This window comes from Maniola jurtina, chromosome 11, assembly GCF_905333055.1.
Source record: "Maniola jurtina chromosome 11, ilManJurt1.1, whole genome shotgun sequence".
Lineage (NCBI taxonomy): Eukaryota > Metazoa > Arthropoda > Insecta > Lepidoptera > Nymphalidae > Maniola > Maniola jurtina.
In genome coordinates, this window is record NC_060039.1 from 8,640,172 (window position 1) to 8,664,207 (window position 24,036).

At 35.2% G+C, this 24,036-nt stretch overlaps 1 protein-coding gene across 4 annotated transcripts in view; it reads right to left on the reverse strand.

The window, feature by feature from the left end:
- LOC123869806 (vesicular glutamate transporter 1) overlaps nt 1–20,868 on the reverse strand; it is a 72,010-nt gene extending 51,142 nt beyond the window's left edge. The window contains exons 1-4 of one of the 4 annotated variants that reach the window (XM_045912850.1): nt 20,683–20,868; nt 20,451–20,497; nt 9,193–9,352; nt 7,980–8,097 (exon numbers count right to left, since the gene is read on the reverse strand). In XM_045912850.1, coding sequence (XP_045768806.1) covers nt 7,980–8,047 — 68 coding nt within the window. In that variant the 5' untranslated portion in view covers nt 8,048–8,097; nt 9,193–9,352; nt 20,451–20,497; nt 20,683–20,868. Of the gene's footprint in view, nt 1–7,979; nt 8,098–9,192; nt 9,436–20,450 lie in introns of those variants that run through there. The other 3 variants (XM_045912849.1, XM_045912848.1, XM_045912851.1) reach the window with 3 other exon arrangements.
- Nucleotides 20,869–24,036: the final 3,168 nt, after the last annotated feature.

Below are 24,036 nucleotides of genomic sequence, written 5' to 3' on the forward strand. Positions count from 1 at the left end.
GTATTTAAAACAGCAATTTAGGTTAAACGTGGACATTCGATCAGGGGAGAGAAAAGGCGCGACACTCGATTGAATTTCCGGTCGGTAACGACCTTCTGCCAAAACGCCAGGAAATACCGCTAATGCATGTCAATTGTGCCCCGTAACTTTATTACCAAAATATTCACAGGGAACAAGGCAATACTTTAACTTAAAATGGTTTTCGATTAAGGTGGTAGTAAGTCTTTTTGTTTTTTGAAAGGAACAAGTTTAGAATGTAAGAATTAATTAACATTTCTTAAAAAACTTAAGTGAATTTATTTGTTTTTAGTAGTATTCAGAAAACATCACGTGAATAGAGATGGTCGAAATGTCTTCGCTAAATAGTTTTATTTTTGACTAGAGGATGCCCGCGGCTTCGCCCGCGTGGATTTCGGTTTTTTAAATCCTGTAGGAACTCTTTGATTTTCCGGGATAAAAAGTAGCCTATGTCCTTTCCCAGGATGTATCCCAAGTCTGTACCAAATTTCATTAAAATCGGTTCATCGGTTCAATATACAAACATTTTAATCTGTATTTTGGATTATTGATATAGTTGTACAGTACTTATTTATAAAACTTTAAAAAAACTTCTTTGTGATCTAAATTACATGAAAACTTGTGCTTGTTGGTATATAAAATTACCGTTAGATTAAAAAGTCATCAATAGGTCTCTGTTAATGAGAGAGTGTAATTTCAGTATCTCCTTTGAAGTTGGAATTAATCCGGCAGTGGGCACCGCCCTCTCTGCATCCCATCGGCCACCGCAAATTAAATCCTGTCCTTTTAGAGGATTCTCATTATACCTAACAATTAGTGCTGCGCTGTGCTACCGAACATAAATAAACAAAAAGTAATCATAAAATTTTAGATTTATTATTTTCATTCTACTGCAATTTGGGTTGTTTGTTACAGCGAGCGCTTTAATTCACTAAAAATATTCCATAATATCTAATGTTGTTCCGATTGTGTTGTGAGCCTTTACTTAAAAAAAACTTTTCTTACTGTAATTTAGAGTTTTTGCGAGAGGTTTTTAGTAAAAGGAGAATTAAGAATTAAGACTTAAAATGACGTTGCAATCTCACTTATTCAAGCAAGTGTAAAAATTAAATTGTGATGTGATACATTTTAAGCACACTAAGCAATCGCCGGTCCCAGTTATTAACACTAACATCTGAAAATAACTGTAAAAACCTGCGAGTCGAAATCTCGTTCTCTTAGTTGAGTTGTATGCGGAAGTTGAGTTGTATGTATACTATTCCAAGAAAGCTTCTGCCGTAATATTGTGATTAATGGAAAGAATTGTGAATTAACCATGGCCTTCGCAGAGATAAATCCAAACCACATTCAACATATTTTGTTTTATATAAATGCTGGAGTGTAAAGCCACCGTTAGGAATATTATAGACCTCAAACAGGTCGCACAGTCCACAGAATCGCTTGAGAGGCATCACAGTAGGTTCCTTCTACATCACTGAGAGGCACCAAACAAGAAAAACGCGAGTGGCTGGGGGCTTGCTTGGTGGCTGGCTTTTCCTGCATGCTTAGCAGTGGGAGGGCGAATGTTGCATGTCGCATGCTGTATGTTGTACAGATTTGCCTTTTTTAGCGGATTATAGCAAATTAAGCTTTTGATTCTTTGATTTTTTTGTATAAGCGCAAGAGGAGTAAGAAAAAATTATAAGAGGCCTAATTTGTTATTTTGCCGCTTAAACAAAAACCTGATAAGTATTAATGTTTAAAAAAATTGTCTTGTCATCTTTAGCCATATTTATCTCAATCGGCCTATTCATGGTGCGTCCCCCAGGCGCCCGTCGCGGCGCCTAGCCGTCCCGACGGACAGACAAACTGGCTCCGATCTATCGATCTCCACGGATATAATACATACAGCTGCCAACGGCGTTACACTAACATAATTTCAAGGATACAATTTGGGGTAAAAAGTTTTCCAAGTAGATCTACGCTTCATATCTATAATAATAGCAGGTCCTATGAAGTAAGGACTAAAAAACAATTGATTTTTGTTTGCAAGAGAATATGGCGAGTTAGTTATCTTTACTTTAAAATGTAGCGTATTTTTAAACGTACCTACTTCAATTTTTTTTTCTCTCGCTACTATAATAATTGATATTTATTTTCGTTTATTTTTTTACTGTAGCTTTTCTGTCGTAGGCTCGTAGGTAGTGTAACTTAAGATTGTTTTGAATTATTCATAGTACGGTCACTGGCAGTAGCATTTTTTCCCCGTTTTACGCTTAAGCACAAGTTAGATTTAACGATTATTATGTTTAACATGTTGTTATATAGATCTACCCAAAAATAGAAATAAAATTAAATCTTTAAATAGAATTAAAAGTAAAAATCTTGAAGTTAACACAAAAATATAGGAGTAAATGCTGAACTGAAATTATTAAGCAATGAATCTGCATCAGTAATTTAACGGCTTATTACTGAAAGATCTCTTAGGAATTCGGAGCTTCTCAAATATATTAGTAAAATGGATTCTCACTTTAAATATACTATTCAATAGATATTCTTCAGGGATTAGTGAATGGTTGAATTTTCATCCATGTTGGCCACTCCGTTGTACTAAAACATCCTTTTAACAGTTATTAGCAAACCAGTTCGCCAGCCGTGTCTAATTGGCCATCCGCACCGCAACGGGACCACAAAAGGACTGCTCATTAAATTTAATCAAGCCTACAGGCTGACACTACACCGATCAGAAATGTAACACCGACTGCCAGTCAAAGGGAAACGTGAATGAAACGGGAAATAAGTATGAATAGAACCGTTCATATACATATATTAGATAGATATTAGATATGCAATATTATATCTCTATCTATCATATAATTAAACTCACATGAATAAAGAAATTATTAATCTTGAATCATTTTTTAAATTCAAATTAATTTTAACATGAATCTGATGGTTGCAATTATATTTTTGGTCGATCCTGACATTATAGAGGCCTTTCCTAGAAAAAGTGCGATTTCGTGCTATCGGAACGATCAAATGTTAGAGTAGTTTTGAACGAGGAATTTTTTTGTTTCGAAAAAGTCAAAAAACGTTATACCTACTAAACATCAAATAAGTAACAGAGCCTGCACCTATTATGCTATTATGCTAAAGTAGCAATGTAGGATTTAGGACATGATGCGATACTTTAACTACGACAATATGAGAGGAAATGAAATAGTGAGGAACTAGGTTATTCAAATGACGACTAATTACATATTATTATTATTATTTTGGATAGAAGCAGGCATTAGTTATGGACTCAAAGTACGGTTCCCTCCGACACCGGAGCATCCTCAGTCCTTTACCAATTAAGTGATTAAGACATTTAATCACATTCAACGCATAAGTACGCATTGTGTAGAAATAAATCTATTATTCTAAAGACAAAGAAAATCTTCAATTTTGTCGAAAGTTAACTTTGATTCACAAAAATCAATTGTTAATAGGTAAGACGCCATAGGTTTTGTGTAGGACGAAATAAAACAAAGTGGCAGAGAGCAATTAATTTGGGGGCTCATGCAGCTGCCTAGAGGCTATGGACCAATCCAGTAATTGTCGTCGGCAATATTCAAATGGCGGAAACAATTAGCGTGAGTGCTGTATACGTTTAGCTGTCTACCCTAACACCCGGGACAAAAATGGATTTTACGTGATTAATCGCTGAGATGATGATAAATATTACTATTATATGATTGGCTGTTTAATTGCATATTTTGTAATTCCATGAATCCGGTACACATATTGATTTTGACCTTTGAAAGAACGAAAGTATGATTTTATTTAATGTACGATTTAATAGTGTATTGAATACCTATTATTTACAGCGGTTAAAAGTCCATGAAAAATTTTTGATTAGATACCTAATTAAACCCTAACTCTAATATCACATTTCACTGTGTAGTTTTATTACTCTTTCACGCAAACACCATTCCATCCATAAGATCCATTAGGTGGATCTGGCTTGAATTTGGAATGGGAGATAGCTTACACGCTGACTTAACATAGGGAATAAAAAAACCTATACCTAGTTGCAAGTATAATCTAGTTATGTTATGAATGGGAAAGTTTTGATGTTTGTTACTGCTTGACGCCACAATCATTTTTTCGACTTTCCTGAAATATAGGATGGAGATGGCTAATGCCCTGAATTAAATATTTTTTATCCTACAAAATCAAAGAGTTCCCGCGGTATTTTCAAAAAACGCAAAGTAGTCGTGGACGTACTTTAGTCTAGATAATGTTACAAAAACATTTATTTACTACTAGCTGATGCCCGCAGCTTCGCCCGCGTGGATTGGTCAGATCCCCTGCAGCATCAGGATTGAGGAGTTGGACTCCAAATTTTTTATGAAACAATGTCGCAAAGTTCCTCTATCGATTAAAAAAGAAATGACGCAAACCGGTTCAGAAATCTCGGAGATTTCGGTGTACATAGGCAGAAAAACACAACTCCCTTTTTGAAAGTCGGTTAAAAAAGTAGCCTATGTTACTCCCTGATCAATCCTCTACTTGTCTGTGAAAACCCCGTCAAAATCGGTCCAGCCGTTCCGAAGATTAGCCTTTTCAAACAGACAGACAGACAGACAAAAATTTTAAAAACGTGTGATTCAGTGTTGGTATCGTTCAAATAACCATATGAGCTTAATATGAGGTAGTTATTTCGAAATTACAGACAGACACTCCAATTTTATTTATTAGTATAGATTTATTTTTATATATTTGGATACCGGTGATAACCTATACCTAATATTCATAACAGCTAGCTGATACCCGTGACTTCATCCGCGTGTACTTGAGTTTTTAAAAACCCCGTGGAAACTCTATAATTTTCAGAGATAAAAAGTAAGAAGCTTATGTCACTCTCCAGGTTAACTTTACGGTCCATCCAAAGAATCACGTCGATCCATTGCTCCGTTGCAACGTGATTGAAGGACAAACCAATAAACCAAATAACAAACGCATTCATAATATGGGTAAATAAATAAAAAAGCCATTTATTTATTTGTATTATATTCATAACATCATTAGCTGCAAAATATTGAAGAAGATTGATAGCGCAGCAGATAATAATTTAAATGAATTGGCAATTCGTTTGCATCGAGCGCATAATCCTCGATAGCATGTTATATGTATACTATGATATTATTAAGTCTCATAATTGACGGGAAGCTCCCCCTGTCAGCTCGTCGAAAATCTCTTTTGTGTACTGCGATAACGGTACAAAGCCTACTAATGTCTTTTAAGGACTTAGTGATTTAAACGGACTAAATAATGAACCAGCTACCCTTTCTCTCGCAACGCATTTTATGAGCTTAAAACGTTAGGGAAGTCTCGTGCTGAAACAAATAGAGTCCTGTCTGGTTGAATTGAATTGTTATGGTCATAGGGGCTGAGATGCCGCTATGGTTACGGCAGTCAGCACTTTCAAAAAGTAATTTTTCTTCATCAAGTTAAACGTAACTAAATACCTCACACACATTCTTCTAGGATTCTTTACACACACTTTATACGTCCAGATATTCAATTTATAAATGACTAGCTAACTAGCTGATGTCCGCAACTTTGTCCACGTGGATTTAGTTTTTTAAAATCCTATGGGAATCCTTTGATTTTCCGGGATAAAAAGTAATGTCACTTTCCAGATCTTTAACTATAAATCCATTCAAAAATTACGTCCAACCGTTGCTCCGTTGTGGCGTGATTGAAGGATCAACAGACAAACACACTTTTGCATTTATAATATGGGTAGTGATTTACCTAAATGATTTTTTAAAAATACTTCTTCATCTTTACCACAACTTTCAGGTTATTTTTAGGCTCAAAGTAAATTAAAACTCGACGCACAATGTATCTAATATTTTGCTACACCAAGCAAAGGTGCGAAGGAGATGAAGTCGCGGGAAATAACCTAATGTTAATATAATCAACATAGAAGTTGTAGAAGCAGTAGTATACAGCTTTAGTGCAACAAAGCACAGTTCATATTTAAAAACCGGCCAAGTGCAAGTGAGACTCGCGCACCGAGGGTTCCGTACTCGGGTATTTTTTCCGACATTTTGTACGATAAATGGAAACTATATGTATAAAAACAAATAAATACCTCTTTCAGAATGTACAGGTAATGCCTTTTATATGATACCCCACTTGGTATACTTATCTTACTTTAAAAATTGAAACACATACCTATTATTTTTTTTTTGTGATGTAACCACAAATTCACGGTTTTCAGATTTTTTCTTTACTTGTGCTATAAGACCTAACTACCTACCAAATTTCATAATTCTAGGTCAATAGGAAGTACCCTATAGGTTTTCTTGGCAGATACGATACACAGACATACAGACAGACATCAAAGTGGTTCTATAAGGGTTCCGTTTTTCCTTTTGAGGTACGGAACCCTAAAAATAGAAAAAAGAGTCAGTACATTGTTTGATTTATTTTTTCCGTAAAGGAAGACTTGTGCACCAAATCGTAGCGGCTACAAACAGCAGCTCACGGTCCGCATGACGACACAAATCCGGATCTGTCTGTTTGTTATCAGCGCAAAGCAGTCGCTGGCGGCTAGGGCTGCGATCCGAATAATCGCATTATTTGTGACGTTCACTCCATTGGGTACCGACTATTTGGCGTTTTCAGATAATAATTGTCGATTTCGTTAGCTGGTTTCAAAATAAAAGGAGGTTATCCATTCGATACACTTTTTTTCGGTGATGTTACATCATAAATCCATTAAATCTGAACTGATTTTAACTTCCTCTTGATAAAGTATACACCAATTAGTTTGTCAAATTTAATTTTAGCGGCAAAGTCTGAGTGGTTGATTTTTTTCGATTATTTGTAACTAGCTGATGCCCGCGACTTCGTTCGCGTGGATGTAGGTTTTTATAAATCCCGTGGGAACTCCTTGATTTTCCGAGATAAAAAGTAGTCTATATGCTAATCCAGGGTATAATCTATCTCCATTCTAAATTTCAGCCCAATTCGTCCAGTAGTTTTTGCGTGATGGAGTAACAAACATACACACACACAAACCTTCGTCTTTATAATATTAGTGTGATAAAGTTTATTCATACTAATTTTATAAATGCGAAAGTGTGTCTGTCTGTCTGCTAGCTTTTCACGGCCCAACAGTTTAACTGATTCTGAAAAAATTTGGTACAGAGTTAGCTTATATCCCGGGGACGGACATAGCCTACTTTTTATCCCAGAAAATCAAAGAGTTCCCACGGGATTCCTAAAGACCCATCCGCTTAATCGATTTATATGAAAGGTACCGAAGTAGCTTGCGTCCCTGTAATTGACATAGGCAACTTTTTATCTTGGAAAATCAAACAGTTCCTACGGGATCTTTCTAAACCTAAATCCCCGCGAACGAATCACGGGCATCCTCTAGTAAAAAAATATTAAAACTAAAGTGCTAACCCTGCACTAGAAAGTATTCACCTTCGACAAGTTCGTGATTTCGCCGTGATTTTTATTTCTATTGCAACGAGTATTATCCGCTGTCAATATTATTGATGATCGACTTGCTTTCCTCCAACCTATAAATTGCTTTATTTCCAATTTTTGCCAATCTTACTTGTATTCCTTACGTGTTTTGTTAGAAACAAAAATAAAAGAATATCTTACTTAGTAAAAACATTGACAACTTATACGATGGTTATTTTAATCCATTACAAGTTAGCCCTTAACTGCAATCACAACTGATGGTAAGTGATGGTGCAGTCTAAGATGGATGCGGGCTAACTTGGAAGAGGTATGGCAATTTTATAGGGCCCATGCCCCTTATAGGTTTCTAAACCAAAGGGGTGTGGGTTTAATAAAAACTGCCCTACCCCTTCTGGGTTAGCCGGCTTCCATCTTAGACTAGGTAGATCATCACTTACCACCATTTGTGACTGCAGTCAAGGACTAGCTTTCTAGTTATGTTAACTTACCTAAGCAGAAGGGGTTTGTTAGCGAAGAGGCCAGAGGCCTTCTCTTTCGCGGCTTGGAGCCCCTGCATTGCGGAATGCCGATCTTCCTCATGTAATCCCACTCACACTATGCTAACACCTGCAAAACACGTTACAAATTATTATTTTGTTACCATTGTTTTTAAAGTATCATTAATTTGTTCCAAAAATTAGAAATAGTAAAAATAAAAAGTTAATAAGCGGACAGGAAATCACTTATACCTATCTCTATTAAAGATCTCTGTGCCAAATTTTGTCAAAATCGGTTAAACGGAGGGTCCGTGAAAAACTAGGTGATAGACAAACATACAAACTTCCGCATTTATAAATTAAAGTACAAGTATATGGATGACGTGGACGGTGTATTCTCGTTTTTCTTCAATTAATCGTAAAGGTAATTCTAGAGTGGGTATATACAGTAGGTAAGGGGTTGGGTTTGATAGAGTAGATATTTCGTTTTTTTTAGTTTTTATGACCTTTGAAACAGAAGGTCTACTGCGAAAGTTGTTATTATCACATTGCTACAATATCAGTTGCTGTAATTAACTGAATTTATAGTGATTTTGCTACGACAATACATTTTAGCGAATAGTGAGTCTGCAGGTTTAGTCTATTCCCTGACAGTTAAGCTATTGAAAGAAAGAATTCATTATTTTAATTTAACGGTATAAACATTAAGTTAGAAATATTAGTTTAAAGATTCCGTATCGCTAAATTTCAAACTTTTTTCACAAATATGCAGGAGCTTGAAGGCATGGTGCCTCTTTACCTAATAGAAAAAATCGGAGGCTTGAACCGAAATTCTGTGAGTGATAATGATTCGAATTGAAAATTCATCTTATCATTAGGTATAAGCAAAAAAGGCCTAATTATGTCTTTCAATATTTTTAGTAGATACTGTAAATTATGTCCTCTAACCAACTTTTACATGGTTCTATAGTTAATAGTTATAATATAGAATTCGTTTGGTAAAATATCTCACTGAAAGGAAATAGGTATAGCAAAAAATTGTTACATAATCAAAGACATTCATACTATAGCTACCTGTATATATCTATGCATATATATGTAGGTGTACGATCTATATAACTATGCTGACACCATAGAAAATCGTACAAAAAGCGCGACAAAAATGAAATGTATGTTAAAATATATATTTTGCTTCATAATTAGTTAAATAAATGAATTTACTTACATTTTTTCTGTTCCTAGGCGTAGCAGGACCGTCGTAGCTTCTGTCGATCGCGTAGCACCCCGCGCCGCTTTACCGTAGATCTACGGCTGCGCGTAGCCTCAACCCCCATTGGTCGATATTGCTACGGAACTAGACGTACATCCTCCAATAACAGCCTTCACTGTAAAAGGGGCGGGGTTTTGTAACATTTCAGAAAATTTTCAGGAGGTCCAAAAGTACATAGAGTTGGTATCGACCCCATCAATGTTTCCACTCGGATTTGCAAGGAACGCAGACACTAAATACAAAGCTTACTTTATTTGAATACAGCCAAAAATCCTCATTTTAGACTACTATTATATTTACACTAGTTAATCCATGTTTGAATCCACTCACAGTATAGCGAAATTCAATAAATAAGCAAAAAAAACTGCGTCGATGAAAAATGTACTAGGAGTGAAACAAACATATAAATACAACATTAATTACATTACAAATAAGTCTTATTTAAAATCTAGATAGACAGATAAATTCTTTATTGCTACACAGAACATTGCATTCAAAAGAAAATTAACAAATAGATAAATAAATAAGCAAAGGCGGTCTCATCTCTATTAGTGTTGTACTCCAGACAGACATTTTAAAAAAAGCCTAATAATCAGGAACGAGAAACTAGTTGACTCAAACCATGCTTACAGACAATAATTTTCAACAAAAAATTTGCAAGAATCAAGAAAATGAAAATTACGAACCAATCTCATGAGAATAAAATATTCCAAATTAACTGCTATCCTATCTAGTTCAGCGCATTTACCTAAGCTTCTGTCGTATTGTTTCACCTGATTTCGTTTAAACTAGTTTCGTTTAAATTCATTTTATCATGAGTAAGTACTGTATTTGTATTTAAACCAAAAAGCTATTTAGTCATCCAACTTTACCCTGAAACCACTAACTATGTCAGTCAGTTTTCGAGTAAAAATAATAATTCTGTAGACACTTTTGTACACATATAAGAATATTGGTAAAAAAATCCACGATTCGGTTTTTGGAAGATATTCAACATCATCTCAGTCCATCGCCGTCTCATTACCGAGAATGAGTCTCCTCTCAGAATGAAAAGGATGTCACTGCAGAATGACAGACTTCACAACATATAAGAACATTATTATGGAGAACTCTCAAATACTTTAGTGAGCCCATATTCCAAGCACAAAATATCTGAATACCAACAAAGAGGAATCCCCGTTAGTAAAACCATTATCCATTCTTACTTTACTTACTTAATATTATAAATGCGGAAGTGTATTTGTCTGTCTGTTTATCTGTCTGTCTGCTAGCTTTTCACGGCTCAACGGTTTGGCCGATTTTGATGAAAGATGCAGAGTTAGCTTACATCCCGGGGACGGACATAGGCTACTTTTATACCGGAAAATTAAAGTGTCCTCATGGGATTCTTAACCGATTTATACGAAATTTAGTACAGAGGTCGCTTGCGTCCCAGAAACTGATATAAGCAACATTTTATCACGAAAAATCAATGAGTTCCCACGGGATTTTTAAAAACCTATATACACGAGAACAAAATCGCGGTCATCAACTAGTGAATAATGAAATGGAACAGTGAAAAGAAAAAGGATGTTATATCAAAAAAGAATCGTTTAAAAGAAATAAATTTATGCTGAGAGTAGATGAACGACCCCGCGACCGTTTGCTGACTCCGCCAGAATCGGCCTGACTTCATTTCACGGCTAGAGGATTTCGCAAATGAAGTTTCCCCGGTCCAACGATCGGGAATCTGTGTAATATTTTACCTATAATCATATCGCCATCATAATGGATATGGCGATATAAAAAGGGAGATTCATTTTTGCACACAAACCTTTTTATTGGCTACTTTTCGATGTATTTTAAAACACTCTAAGACCTAATTCACAAAAAAGCGTTGCATTAAAACCCGGTGTTGCCCTGAAAATACAAAGTGCGCGTTAAAAAAGCGTTGGCGTGTGAACAGATATTTGGGAATGCATTTGTTCTATTTGAACGCTTTTTTAACGGACGTTAAAAAAGTTCTCGTGCGAAAGAGGCCTTACAAAAATTATATGCGCCATTCGAAACTAGAATCAGAATTCAAAATTGAAAGGAATTCCTAAAATAATGATTATAACTTTGTTCCTTATTCGTTTCAACTGAAAGAGACCATACTTTACTATTATTACGACTAAATACTTCCCACGTTTTTGCATAGAAAATCTAACAGGTTTGAAATAAATACGCGTTTAATTCTTCTTTAAATTCTTTGTGGTGAGACCGTTAATCACACGCACACACAAAGACAGACAAAGAAATCAGTAGATTTCTCTTAAAATAATATTACTGAAGGCATTCTACAAACTGTATTAAATTCATAATATTTCCCTGATTTTATCAGACATTCGTAGCTCCTTGCACTGTAGTATGAATCACATAAAGATTTATATTGCAGTTTATTATGATTTATAAAGTACCGGACTGAATCGAATATCCGCCCAACCGAGTTTACTTTTCAACATACATATACCTAATTTCCATACTCTCAAAGAGTACCGTTATATTGCAACTGTAATGGATCCTCTTTAAATTTAACTAAATAGTCAGTGGAAGAGATTTTGATTCTGAGATTATCTTAATGCTTCTAATTTGATCACGGAGATAAATCCAAGCATAATTCTAACTCTCTCTATCGCCCGTTTAGTGACTATGAGCATTCTTATGAGGCCCATAGTAGACACACAGAAATCTTAATAACAAGTTGTAATTAAGATTTCTGTGGTTAGACTCGGATCCCTAGAAGTATGTAGTATAAAAGCAGGCGTTATTTTGCCGAAGTCCATGATATACCTACAAGGAACTAAAAGCTTAATTTGCTATAATCCGCCAAACCAAAGAAATCTTTACGGTGCAACATACAGCATGCGACATGCACCGCCCGCCCTCCCACTGATAAACATGCAGGAAAAATCAGCCACCAAGCAAGCCATCCGCATCACCACCACGCAGCACCATATAAATCCCAAAACCACTCGACGCACGTTTCGCCCCGATACCGGAGCATCCTCAGGAGATGTAGACCTTACAATGCCTAATTGCAAAGAAGTAATTGTTTAATTGTAATAAATACCTACCTAATTGTGCGTCGAGTTGTTTTTGCGATTTGTGTGGTGCTGCGTGGTGGTGGTGCCTATGGCTTGCTTGGTGGCTGGCTTTTCCTACATGTTTATCAGTGGGAGGGCGGGCGGTGCATTTCGCATGCTGCATGTTGCACCATACAGATTTATTTGGTTTGGCGGATTATGGCCAATTAAGCTTTTGGTTCTTTCTAGGTATATCCTGGAAGTATGTCATCACTGGCAATACGCACAATACGCATTGTTCGAAGACTTTGGTCTTCAAAGTCACTTTTGACCTAGGATAGCTGACTTGACCTGAATTCTTCTCATACTGGAGGAGTCCCGTGTTCAGTAGCATGATATAGATTATGATGATGATGATGATGATGATGATGATGATGATGATGGAAACATGTACGAGACCGCGAACTAAAGCTAGTCATACATAAATATCTTCACGCTAACTTTGCTTGACAAACTGCGGCAACCCTCTCTGGCCTGATTAATGCATTCTTTTATAAGTTGAAACGTCAGCGAGGGGTAAAACGCAATCTAGTTAAATGCTGTGCTTGTGATTTTGTCCGTACTAATATTTTATAATCGATCGGTATTCGATATAACCTTAACCAATTCCAGATCCATTGTTCGTTTCCTACAAAATAATAAGAAACAGAAATTTGAATACACTAGTAGGTGGAGTATCACGGAACTATGTAGGAATCAGCTTAACTTATTACTTAATACACAAGTATGGCAACACAAAAATTAATTAAATGTGAAAAAATACGTTCAAGTCTTTGTCATTTTGGTCTTCAAAGAAAGTAAGTTCTTCGTTTATTAGCACATACAAAATTATTTAGAACTAGCTGATACCCGCGACTTCGTTCGCGTGGATGTAGGTTTTTTAAAATTCCCGGGGGAACTCTTTGATTTTCCGGGATAAAAAGTAACCTATGTGCTAATCCAGGGTATAATCTATCTCCATTCTAAATTTCAGCCCAATCCGTCCAGTAGTTTTTGCGTGAAGGAGTAACAAACATACACACACACACACACACACACACACACATACAAACTTTCTCCTTTATAATATTAGTGTGACTAGGTGATGCCTTCGACTTCATCCGTGTGGATTTAGATATTTTTTAATTTCATAGGAACCCGTTGATTTTCCGGAATAAAAGTAGCTTATATCACTCTTCAGGTCTATAACTTAATCCATGCAAAAAAACCGGCCAAGTGCGAGTTGGACTCGCGCACCGAGGGTTCCGTACTCGAGTATTTTTTTTTGACATTTTGCACGATAAACCAAAAACTATTATGCATAAAAATACGTTTTAGAATGTACAGGTAAAGCCCTTTCATACGATATCCCACTTGGTATACCTAGTTACTTTGAAAATTTAAACACATTTTAATTTTTTTTTAATACTGTAATCATAAATTTATTTCTCTACTTGTACTATAAGACCTACCTACTTTCAATTTATGGCCAAATTTCATGATTCTAGGTCAACGGGAAATACCCTATAGGTTTTTTGACAGACACGACGGACGGACGGACGGACAGACAGACAGACAACAAAGTGATCCTATAAGGGTTCCATGTCGATCCATTGCTTCGTTGTGGCGTGATTGAAGAAAAAACCAACAAACCAACCCAATTTCGCATTTATAATATGGGTAGTGATATTTCTAGATGATGACTAAGTATTATTTTAATAGCTTTCTATACCGACTATGCAATTAAGTTAAAAATCCATTAAACTTTTTTAAACGTTAGAAACATTTAGCGTGCCACGATATATTTATACATGTAAAGAGGCCTCCTTTCGCCGCAGGAAAAGTGGCATCGAACGGTACTTAGCAGCGTTCGACCACTTTGAAAAAGCGCACTCAGCACTTATCGCCTTTCAACGTTACCACTTTACAGCTAAGGGATGTTGGCATTCCTTGTTGCTTTACCCAAAAATATTATGAACACTGATGCAAAGATAAAAAATAGAAACGCCAACAGTAAATTAATTAGTGGCCCAGATTTTAAAGCATTTTCTAGTGTCAAAAAGCTGGTTTATAGAAGCAGGCGTTACTTTGTGGAAGTCCATGATATACGACAAGCTTAATTTGTTATAAATAACAGACAAATCTATTGTGGTGAGTATTGATTGCGTGGTGGCTAGTTTTTCCTGCATATTTAGCAAAGAACGGCGGGCGATGCATGTCGCATGCTGCATGTTGCACCACACAGATTTGATTGTTTCAGCGGATTATAGCAAATTAAGCTAAAGCAAATTAAGTTAAGTATGTTAAAAAGAGGTTATGAAACTGCCGTAAACCAATACGGATAAAAATTTCGATTTTCTATGCTGTAAACATGGAAATTACGCCTATGGAATTCGTCAAAGAATGTAATAAGAAATCACACTTAATTTGCAATAATAAAGTAAAATATAGGTACCTACTGTCCATTTTCAAAAACATTAAGGATTTTGACCAATTAGGTAAAAAAAAATATATCTTAAATTAGTAGGTAGTCCATAATAGGGTCCTTTACCTATATGCTACTTGTAAATCAGTCTCAGTGCTGCACCAAATATTTAAACCTAATTTTAAAATAGGATTTACCAATTTGAAGCAAAAAAAATATGGAAAAATGTTAAGATACGAGTAGCTGTACCCTCTAACTTAGATTAAATAACAGTAATGTAATAGAAATAATCACCTGTCTGGTGGACACCTCACGACTTTTGCAGAAGCACCTTTTTCCACACGATTGCATTCTACCACCTCTAACAGGGGGTTGCAACCATCTCTCTTTACCGTACGTCAATCCCATTTTACCTTTCTCTGTCTCGCTTCTATTTATGACTTATTAACTTCTCTAAGGTATCATGGCAACCCACCCGCTCTCAAATGCTCCACGGATTTAATATAGAAAATTGTGAACTCAGCCGAAACTCAGAAGCAGTTTATTGAATCTGAAGTTATAATACACCCTCTTTAATATTCATCATTAACTTTATAATTTAAATTGACAGGTCAATTAAATTATGGAGCTTTATGTCTACAAATAGTAACAAAAAAGTAGGTATGTGGTGTAAATGATAATCTAGTTATTATTCAATTTTATTCTCACAGTATTCACAAAGGTTCATTAAAATATTTACAAAATCCTCAATTCCAGTAGCCGGGTAGAGTACCAGGATAGGTACTCTACCTAGAGACGACCATCAGAGCGTCAGATGTAGAAAAATTAACAAATAAGTAGGTATAGTACCTTAATATAAGGGACTAATGAAATGAGGAAATACGACAAGGGAGAAAAAGACAAAATTATAACCAAAATATTTTTTTATATTTAAGTAGGTAGGTACCTACTCTTATTGTGCTGTCCTAAGAAAACGGTTTTTCACTTTCAAAAAATAAATAAAATGACGTGACTTAGAGCTTTTTAATTGTAAGATACGAGTAAAATGTTTCTTGGAGATGTAGATTTTGTTTAAATCCTTATCACAGACTCTATAGATTGGTTCAATAAAATACCTTTTACAGTTTTAATTAATCCGATTCCCGGCATTTTTTAAAAAATGTTTGAATTTTATTCTAATTTTTAAAAACAAAAGATTATGTTCTATGATGTACATATATTCAATATTATTAATAATGTAATTTTTCTCCACATCACATTCGTTTGTTCCACGCCGTATACATTTTCCGATTTATTTTAATAATAATGAGTATTAAATAGCATTATACAGTGAATCTGTTAGAGAAAGGTCTAAAGTTTATTTTTCTATCACAAATACCACACTAGATACGTGACCGTAGCAATTCAGCGACGGATCGCGGTGTTTGCCAACAGATCGCTCCTTGGGGACGCGGCTCGAACGGTTCCGCTCACGATGCAATAAAAATCACGATACACTTGAAATAAAACTCAATTCAAGTTTACCTAAACTAAAAAAAAAGATTCCGACGAATTGAGAACCTCCTTCTTTTTGAAGTCGGTTAAAAAATAGAGAGACTGACTGACGTATCAACGTATAGTAGTTCAAACTCCTGGATCTAAGACTTAAAATTTTGCATGTAGGTTTTCTACATAATGTTGACCACTACGAAGAAAGGATTTTGAGAATATCACCCAAATAAAGCTGGAGCGAGTCAGCTAGGAACCATCAAGTAAAAGTAGCTTATTATACTATATTTGTTTGTAGAGACAGGACTGACAGGACATGGTAATTCTGGTTCTCTATTAGCTAAATTTTTGTGGTTTTTAATTAACAAATGAGAATTTTCCATCATCTTTGAGATTTTTTTAAGTAATTACGTAGCACCATATTACATTTGAGTAGAGGGGTCTACAAAAATCCTCTGTGTGTTAAGCCATAAAAAAACAATAAATACTTAATTAAGCTGACAAAAATCTGAATTCAGAAACTGCATTCAAACTGTGCATTGTGCAACCAAAACAGTATTTCTATTGTAAAATTATACGCCATTCTGAAAGAAAGCCTCTAAGAATTTTTTTCCAAATAAACTTTTACAAGTAGTACTAGAGTACTTTGGAATCGTCACATGCATCTATCACTGGTTCAGAATGCCTTTGCTGAGAAGGACCAGTAAAAATTTCGGTGGTTGCTCTTTTCAAAGATTCAATTTACAATAATGCTATGCCATGTAAGTAATTGCAGTCCCACGTATGCTGGATAGAATTATTTACACACACAAGCATTCTGAAATGTTCCGGTTCTGATTTTTTCAGATCGATCTGTCAGACTGATTCTAATGAGTTTGCTGGACTCCTATTTTAAATTGAGAACGCTCGTCTTTGCATACATTTTTAACCCCCGAGCCAAAAAGAGGGGTGTTATAAGTTTGACGTGTGTATCTGTGTATCTGTGTATCTGTCTGTGGCATCGTAGCGCCTAAACGAATGAACCGATTTTAATTTAGTTTTTTTTGTTTGAAAGGTGGCTTGATCGAGAGTGTTCTTAGCTATAATCTAAAAAAATTGGTTCAGCCGTTTAAGAGTTATCAGCTCTTTTCTAGTTTTCTTGTAGGAAAGAAGGTTAGATAACCATTAGGTTCATAATATTATGTCAATAGACAAATGTCAAGCTGTCAAGATGGACGTTGCCTAAATACATAATTATTTATTTGAAAATGATGTTTGGAAAACTCAAATACTTTGGAGCGTCGGGGGTGTTATAAATTTTTAATTTACACTTGTCTAAGCACTGATTCACATATCATTCTGATCAGTTCAATTCGTACTGAATATACTTACGTAATATTTCCTCTTCCGTTATTTAATTTCTAATGACATATTATTATGTATTTACCTACTACTCGCGAGCTGTGAAACTACTGCATGGGACTAATTTGTAAAAAAACCGAGTGTCCGACTTTAAAAATCTTTATTGAGAACTTAACAGAATCTTTATGCTAGTTGTTAGAGGCTAGCCTTATACAAAAAACAAAACAAAATTCAAAAATTTCATCATACCGCAACAGATTAGATTATTTGCCAACCGATCACTCCTCGGGGACTCAAGCGATTTTATTTGCGATACGATTTCAGCAGATACTTAAGGAATTTAAAATTTTACTGTTTTATTCGAGAATTGAACTTGCAAATTCAAGTAACAAGCCTGGATCAAAATACCAAACTGTTCGAAAGAACACATTAGTATTTATTCATCATCATAACCATTGGAGGACCAGTACTAGACAGTAGACATAGGTCTCTTGTAGGGTAGTAAAGTAACACATCACGGTCTTGCGCCGCCTGAATACAGTGGCTCCCTGGGACTCGTTCGCTGTCGTCTGTCCATCTCGTCAGTCTTTCAACGCTGTGCTTTCCGGTCCGGGGTTGCCATTCTAGCACCTTTGGACCCCAACGTCTATCGGTTTTTCGAACTATGTGCCCCAGTCATTGCCATTTCAGTTTCGCACCCTGCTTACTCTGGTTATCCTACGGATCCTCTAATTTCAAATTTGATCACGTAGAAAAACTCCAAGCATAGCTTTCTCCATCACCCGCAAAGTAATTCTGATCTTTTTAAGAGGTCCATGGTTAGCAACCTTAAAATATGTATTTCCATAAATTTTTTGGAGTACAAATATGCACACGATATACTCGTAGCTTAAATAACAAACATGTAATGCAACATACAACCACAACCACATACAGGTAAGTACTTAAATGTTGGCTAGCGAGTATCTGTGTACGAGTGAAAGCGGAATTACGTCAATAAGGGTTACCACTTTAAAATATTCAAACGCAGGACAGGAAGATTTAAATACCAGGACATACCAAAATGGTTGTTATTTAATATGTATTTACTAGTATATACTATTTAATTATGTGTAAATCGAATTATATCATAACCAGCTAATAATACATAAAGTTAGGTACGCTTTCTATCTACGCTCATATCTTATAAGAACCCTGATTATAAATTCGAAAAGAGATACTTAATAGCATATTTTGTATGATTATCATAGAGTCACTCATTTAGTTCAAAATGATAAGTTTAACTAGGCCATCTTAAGTACCAGGACGTAGCCTAGACTACAGGATAGCTGCAAGCCCTAGTCTATGCTAAATACGTGTACAGGTGTGCGGCAGGGCGGGCGGGCCGCACCGAGCCCCGCCCCGCAGCCATTGTTTCCTCGCTAACTCGCTCCAAATTGAATAAATTAAAGCCAAATTTAATAACTCTATTAAGTTTCTGCCGACATAAACAACTCTTGACGTATGCTGGTCCGGACGTTATCAGGGGCGATTTTATTCAATTAGTTTCGGATGCTTAGCGTGGGGCCGTTGAAAGCTTTTTGTACTGATTACCATCTATACTGTTGTATTACATTTTATTATGTTTTTCATTTTTAATGACTAGCTCAAACAAGCAAACCACTTAGTTGCAAGCCGGATAAAATCTCAAACACTCATTTTTACCCGACTACGGCAGAACCAAAACGAATTTTAGCAGACTATGTACGTGTATGTAGGTTTGTATTTACGAATTTTCGACCACAACGCCTAAACTATTGAGCTGATTTTTATGAAAAAGCTGTTAGTCGATTCTTAATAATTAACGGTCCGGTTTACGTAGGTTACATATTCAAAAAGGGAGGTTCTCAGAATTTTTTTGCTATCGTATCAAGTGGGATGTCAAGTGTAAAAGAAAAAAATCTACGTTTTTAAATATAAATATAGTACACATCAAAATAAGTATATCAAGCGATACAAAAAAAAATACTATATTAGTGTTTAGGTAGGCAACATTAATTTAAAGTAAAATGTTTGCTTTTGATTTTCATTCATCAGTGGTACCTACCTATAAGTAATATCGTATTAAACCTACTTTACCTTTGTGGTTCTCTGAAAATCAATATCTAGTGTTAATTTTACAAGTCGCAAATAATTTAATTAAAACAATGTATATTTGAGCACCAATATAATAATTTTACATCAAGTTTTTTTTATACAGAAACAACTTAATCATTAAATTATGGCCTACTGAAAGTTAGTTGATATTTTTTTATGTTTTGCAATGTGAAAATTTACAGCTAGCCTGAACCTGACTAAGTATTTATTTATTAGAATACGTAAATGGTAATTAGGTACAAATTAAAAGTAAAGACATTTTTAACCCCTGACCCAAAAAGAGGGGTGTTATAAGTTTGACGTATGTATCTGTGTATCAGTCTGTGGCATCGAAGCTCCTAAACGAAGGAACCGATTTTTTAGTTACTGTAACCTTCACTTGTCGGGGGTGTTATAAATTTTTAATTAACACTTGTACTTCAATAGTAGATACTAAAGAATTAAAACGTCTGGGAAAATGTATCAATAGACAAAATGAAAATTGAAAATACTTTTAGTACATGCAAAATTAACTATTTGTTCGATAAGAGGTTTTTGTAGATAAGTAGGTACATTCATTACATTAGTAAACATGCATTTGTATTCTTGGAGAGAAATAAATTCTTCTTTAACCTGAACATGCATTCGGTGCAAAAGAATGCGCCACAGTAGGTACAGAGTTGCCAAAAACATGCATTTGAAAGAGAATCTTGCACGGTGCTGAACATTTACATTCAATTTCATTTTTATAACAAACTCACCAAAGTTGCATATTCATGAGTGACACATGAACAGGTAATATTTACCACTAATAAAATATGATTTTCCCTAATTAAATTTACCCTATCATAATATGTGCTAGATATGCTAATTTTAATTTGATATGTTTCATACTGATATTCTTTAGAATGGTTGGTGAATTCAATACAATTTAATATGTATTCTGTGATGTTATATTATCAGTATATGATCAGTTATTTTTTAAATACATACTTTAATAAACAGGTGCATCCGGAGGACATCACTCTTAAGGATTTTATGCACTTGAAGGAACTTGTTTTGTTTTTATATACTTAGTTTGATATAGAACACTTCCACTTGTTTCATGGTGTTTTAAATAGTGTTATTGTTTGCTCCTTGCAGCGATATCACCCTTAAGAGTGATGCGCCCCCGGCGAACGCGCCACGTGACTGCCGGCTTTGCACAACCTTTGTGTTTACATCCACCCCCATCCCCCGCCCGTTCCTCTACTTTTCCATCCCCTCGCGCTACGACTATATTTTCCGGGAACTAAAACATATTATTTTCTTTACAGTGGAGGGAAATAAGTTTTTCCTTCATCCTGTAAAATTGTCAAAATTAAGATAGTACCGGTTGCCAGTTCACAGTCGATATCAGAAATATTTAAAACATAATACGAATATTCACATTAATAATAGATATAAATTAAGATTTTTACAATTCTTCAGCTGTAGGTATTTTAATATTGCTTTTTTTATTGTTTTTTTTTTCTATTTATTTTCTGTTATTTGTTTTACGTGTTGATAGGGTACGTTAAAACATGTTGATAGGGTTAAAATGAAGTAATATTGTTCATCTGTATTTTTTACGATAAGTAGCTAAATTAGTAAAGCGCAGACGTATGCATTGTGGGTCAAACCTCTGTGGTTTTTTGCAATGTATTCTACCATTCTATTAAGAGTCTACTGCCTAAATAGTTCTTTAGAACATTACTTATTAAGGTTATAGCAAGGATTCCGGTGGACTGGAAACTGAGATAAGAAGCTTTGCGCCATAAAGCTGTATACGGGGGAACAAATGGGCTCCCTGACTGGTAGAGTATAATATTTATGATACTATTTATACTCACTTTTAATATACTTATAGAGTTTTTGCCTGGCTCTCTATCTTTCTAATTGCGCAATACGCTGAAGGATTTGAATGCGTTTTGCCATATTTATTTTTTAATCCCAAAAAAACAATAGGGTTCCTTTGGGAAAGGAGAAAAGGGATGAAATTTTTCTCGATGCTACTCCGTACGTTCGTCAAATCTAAACCTATTTGAAAAAGTAGTACCTACCTACCGAATTAGTACCATTGCCGAAAAAAGACAGCTTTTACTTATATAGAACTAGAGGATGCCCGCGACTTCGTCCGCGTGGATTTAGGTTTTTAAAAATCCCGAGGGAACTGTTTGATTTTCCGGGATGAAAAGTTGCCTATGTCAATTACAGGAACGAAAGCTACCTCGGTACCAAACATACAAATTGGTTAAGCGGATGGGTCTTTAGGAGTCCCGTGGGAACGCTTTGATTTTCCGGGATAAAAAGTAGCCTATGTCCATCCCCGGGGTATAAGCTGACCGTGAAAAGGTAGCAGACAGAGAGACAGACAGACAGATAGACAGACAGATAGACAAACAGACAGACACACTTTTGCATTTAATTTATAATATTTGTATGGATTTCTAGGAATTCTATACAATATCCGAATTATTAACACTTTGGCGGCAACAAATAGGTAAGTGAGTACACCTAAAATGCTTTGTGCCATTATAATGCTTTTTTCTTTTTTAATAATAATTATTTCCTTTTACCCTGTTCGATGGAATGATAACATGCAGCGCGCATCACTAATGGATTTATGCCATAAAGCACTGTGATTATGTATAACACGCAACTTAAATACTACAAATATTTTAGTTTAATGTAATTCAACACAAGTCCACGATTTATGCATGGTATAACAAAATCACTGTTCAAAATCCTTTAGAAAGATTTCATGTACAGGTAATTTTTATATGTTTATTCAAAGTATACATTCTGCAGTACTGCTTGACTATCTTTTATATTCATCATCTCATCATCATCGCCAGCATGGATCTCCTCTCAGAATGAGAAGAGGTTGAGCATAGTCTACCACGCTGGCCTAGTGCGAATTGTCAGACTTCAAACACCTCTCGGGCAAGTTTTTTCACGATTTTGTGATATTCAAATGTTTAAAATGCAATTAGCTCATATATTACATAAATTTATGTATTTATTTATTTTAATACTACCTATATATTAATGTATACACTTGCACCACCTACCTCTAATAAATAAAAATAAAATAAATAAAAAAATAAAAAAGCCTTTTATTTATCCTTAATCTAAACAAAGAATTGGTTGACAAAAAATAATAATTTTCATTTTAATATTAAGGACCTCTCATTGAGTAAAGGCCTCCTCCAGTTTTCTCCAGGTCTTCCTGTCTAGGGCCTTTTTTTTCCAGTTAATGCCTCCCGTTTTTTTGATTTCATTTTCCCAGCTTTCGACAGGTCTACCTCTCTTTCGTTTCCCAACTGGGCCACGCCATTCAGTCACAGTCTTTGTCCATCTTTTATCTGTGAGTCGAATAACATGACCAGCCCAATTCCACTTTAACTTCATGGCATGTTTTAATGCATCAATAGCTTTCGTTTTTTTTCTTATAGCTGCATTTTTAGTTTTGTGTATTCTACGCAGACCAAGAATGCTCCGTTCCATTGCCCTCTGAGCAGTTTGGATTTTATTTTTTGTATATTTGTTGAATATCCAGGTTTGGCTAGCATAAGTAAGGCAAGGTAGCAGACATGAATCCATTATTTTTGTTTTTAAATTGAGAGGTAAATCTGACTTGAGTATGTATTTATAGGCCCAGAATTTGTTCCATGTGATTTTTAAGCGTCTTTCAAGTTCATCTCGGTGTCTTGACTTTTTAAACGAAATTTGTTTGCCAAGGTATATATAGTCTGGCACATATTCTAATAGAGTATCTCGAACGTATATAGGTTTTTCTACACTGTTGGTCATGATTTTCGTTTTTGTACTATTTAACTCAAGGCCTATTTTGAGACTTGCAGAATTTAGGTCATTGATCATTTTTTCAAGACCATGTGCCGTTTCGGAAAAGAGGACAATGTCGTCGGCGAATCTTAAGTTGCTTAAATATAGTCCATTAATATACAGGGTGGTCAAAAAGTCGTGGATCAAACGCAATAGGGAGATAGAGGAGGACATTTCCAGCAAAAAATATCTCTACAGCATGGCCTTATTTAAATTGCCCTAAGAGTTATGAATATTTTTGGGTTTTTTAACAAAATACCAGATTCTCTTACAATTAGACTAATTAAAAAAAAATGAGATAAAAAACAATAAAACAAACGATGCTGTGTCATTACTAGATAATGTATCAGCACTACAAACCTTCTATTGAGGCTCTGGGTGCCAAATTACAAGAGCAATTAATTTTTTTCCAAAACTTTTAAAGCGTTACCAAAAATTAAATGTCACTTTAAGAGCGCACTGTGAAAAAAAAATGTACTA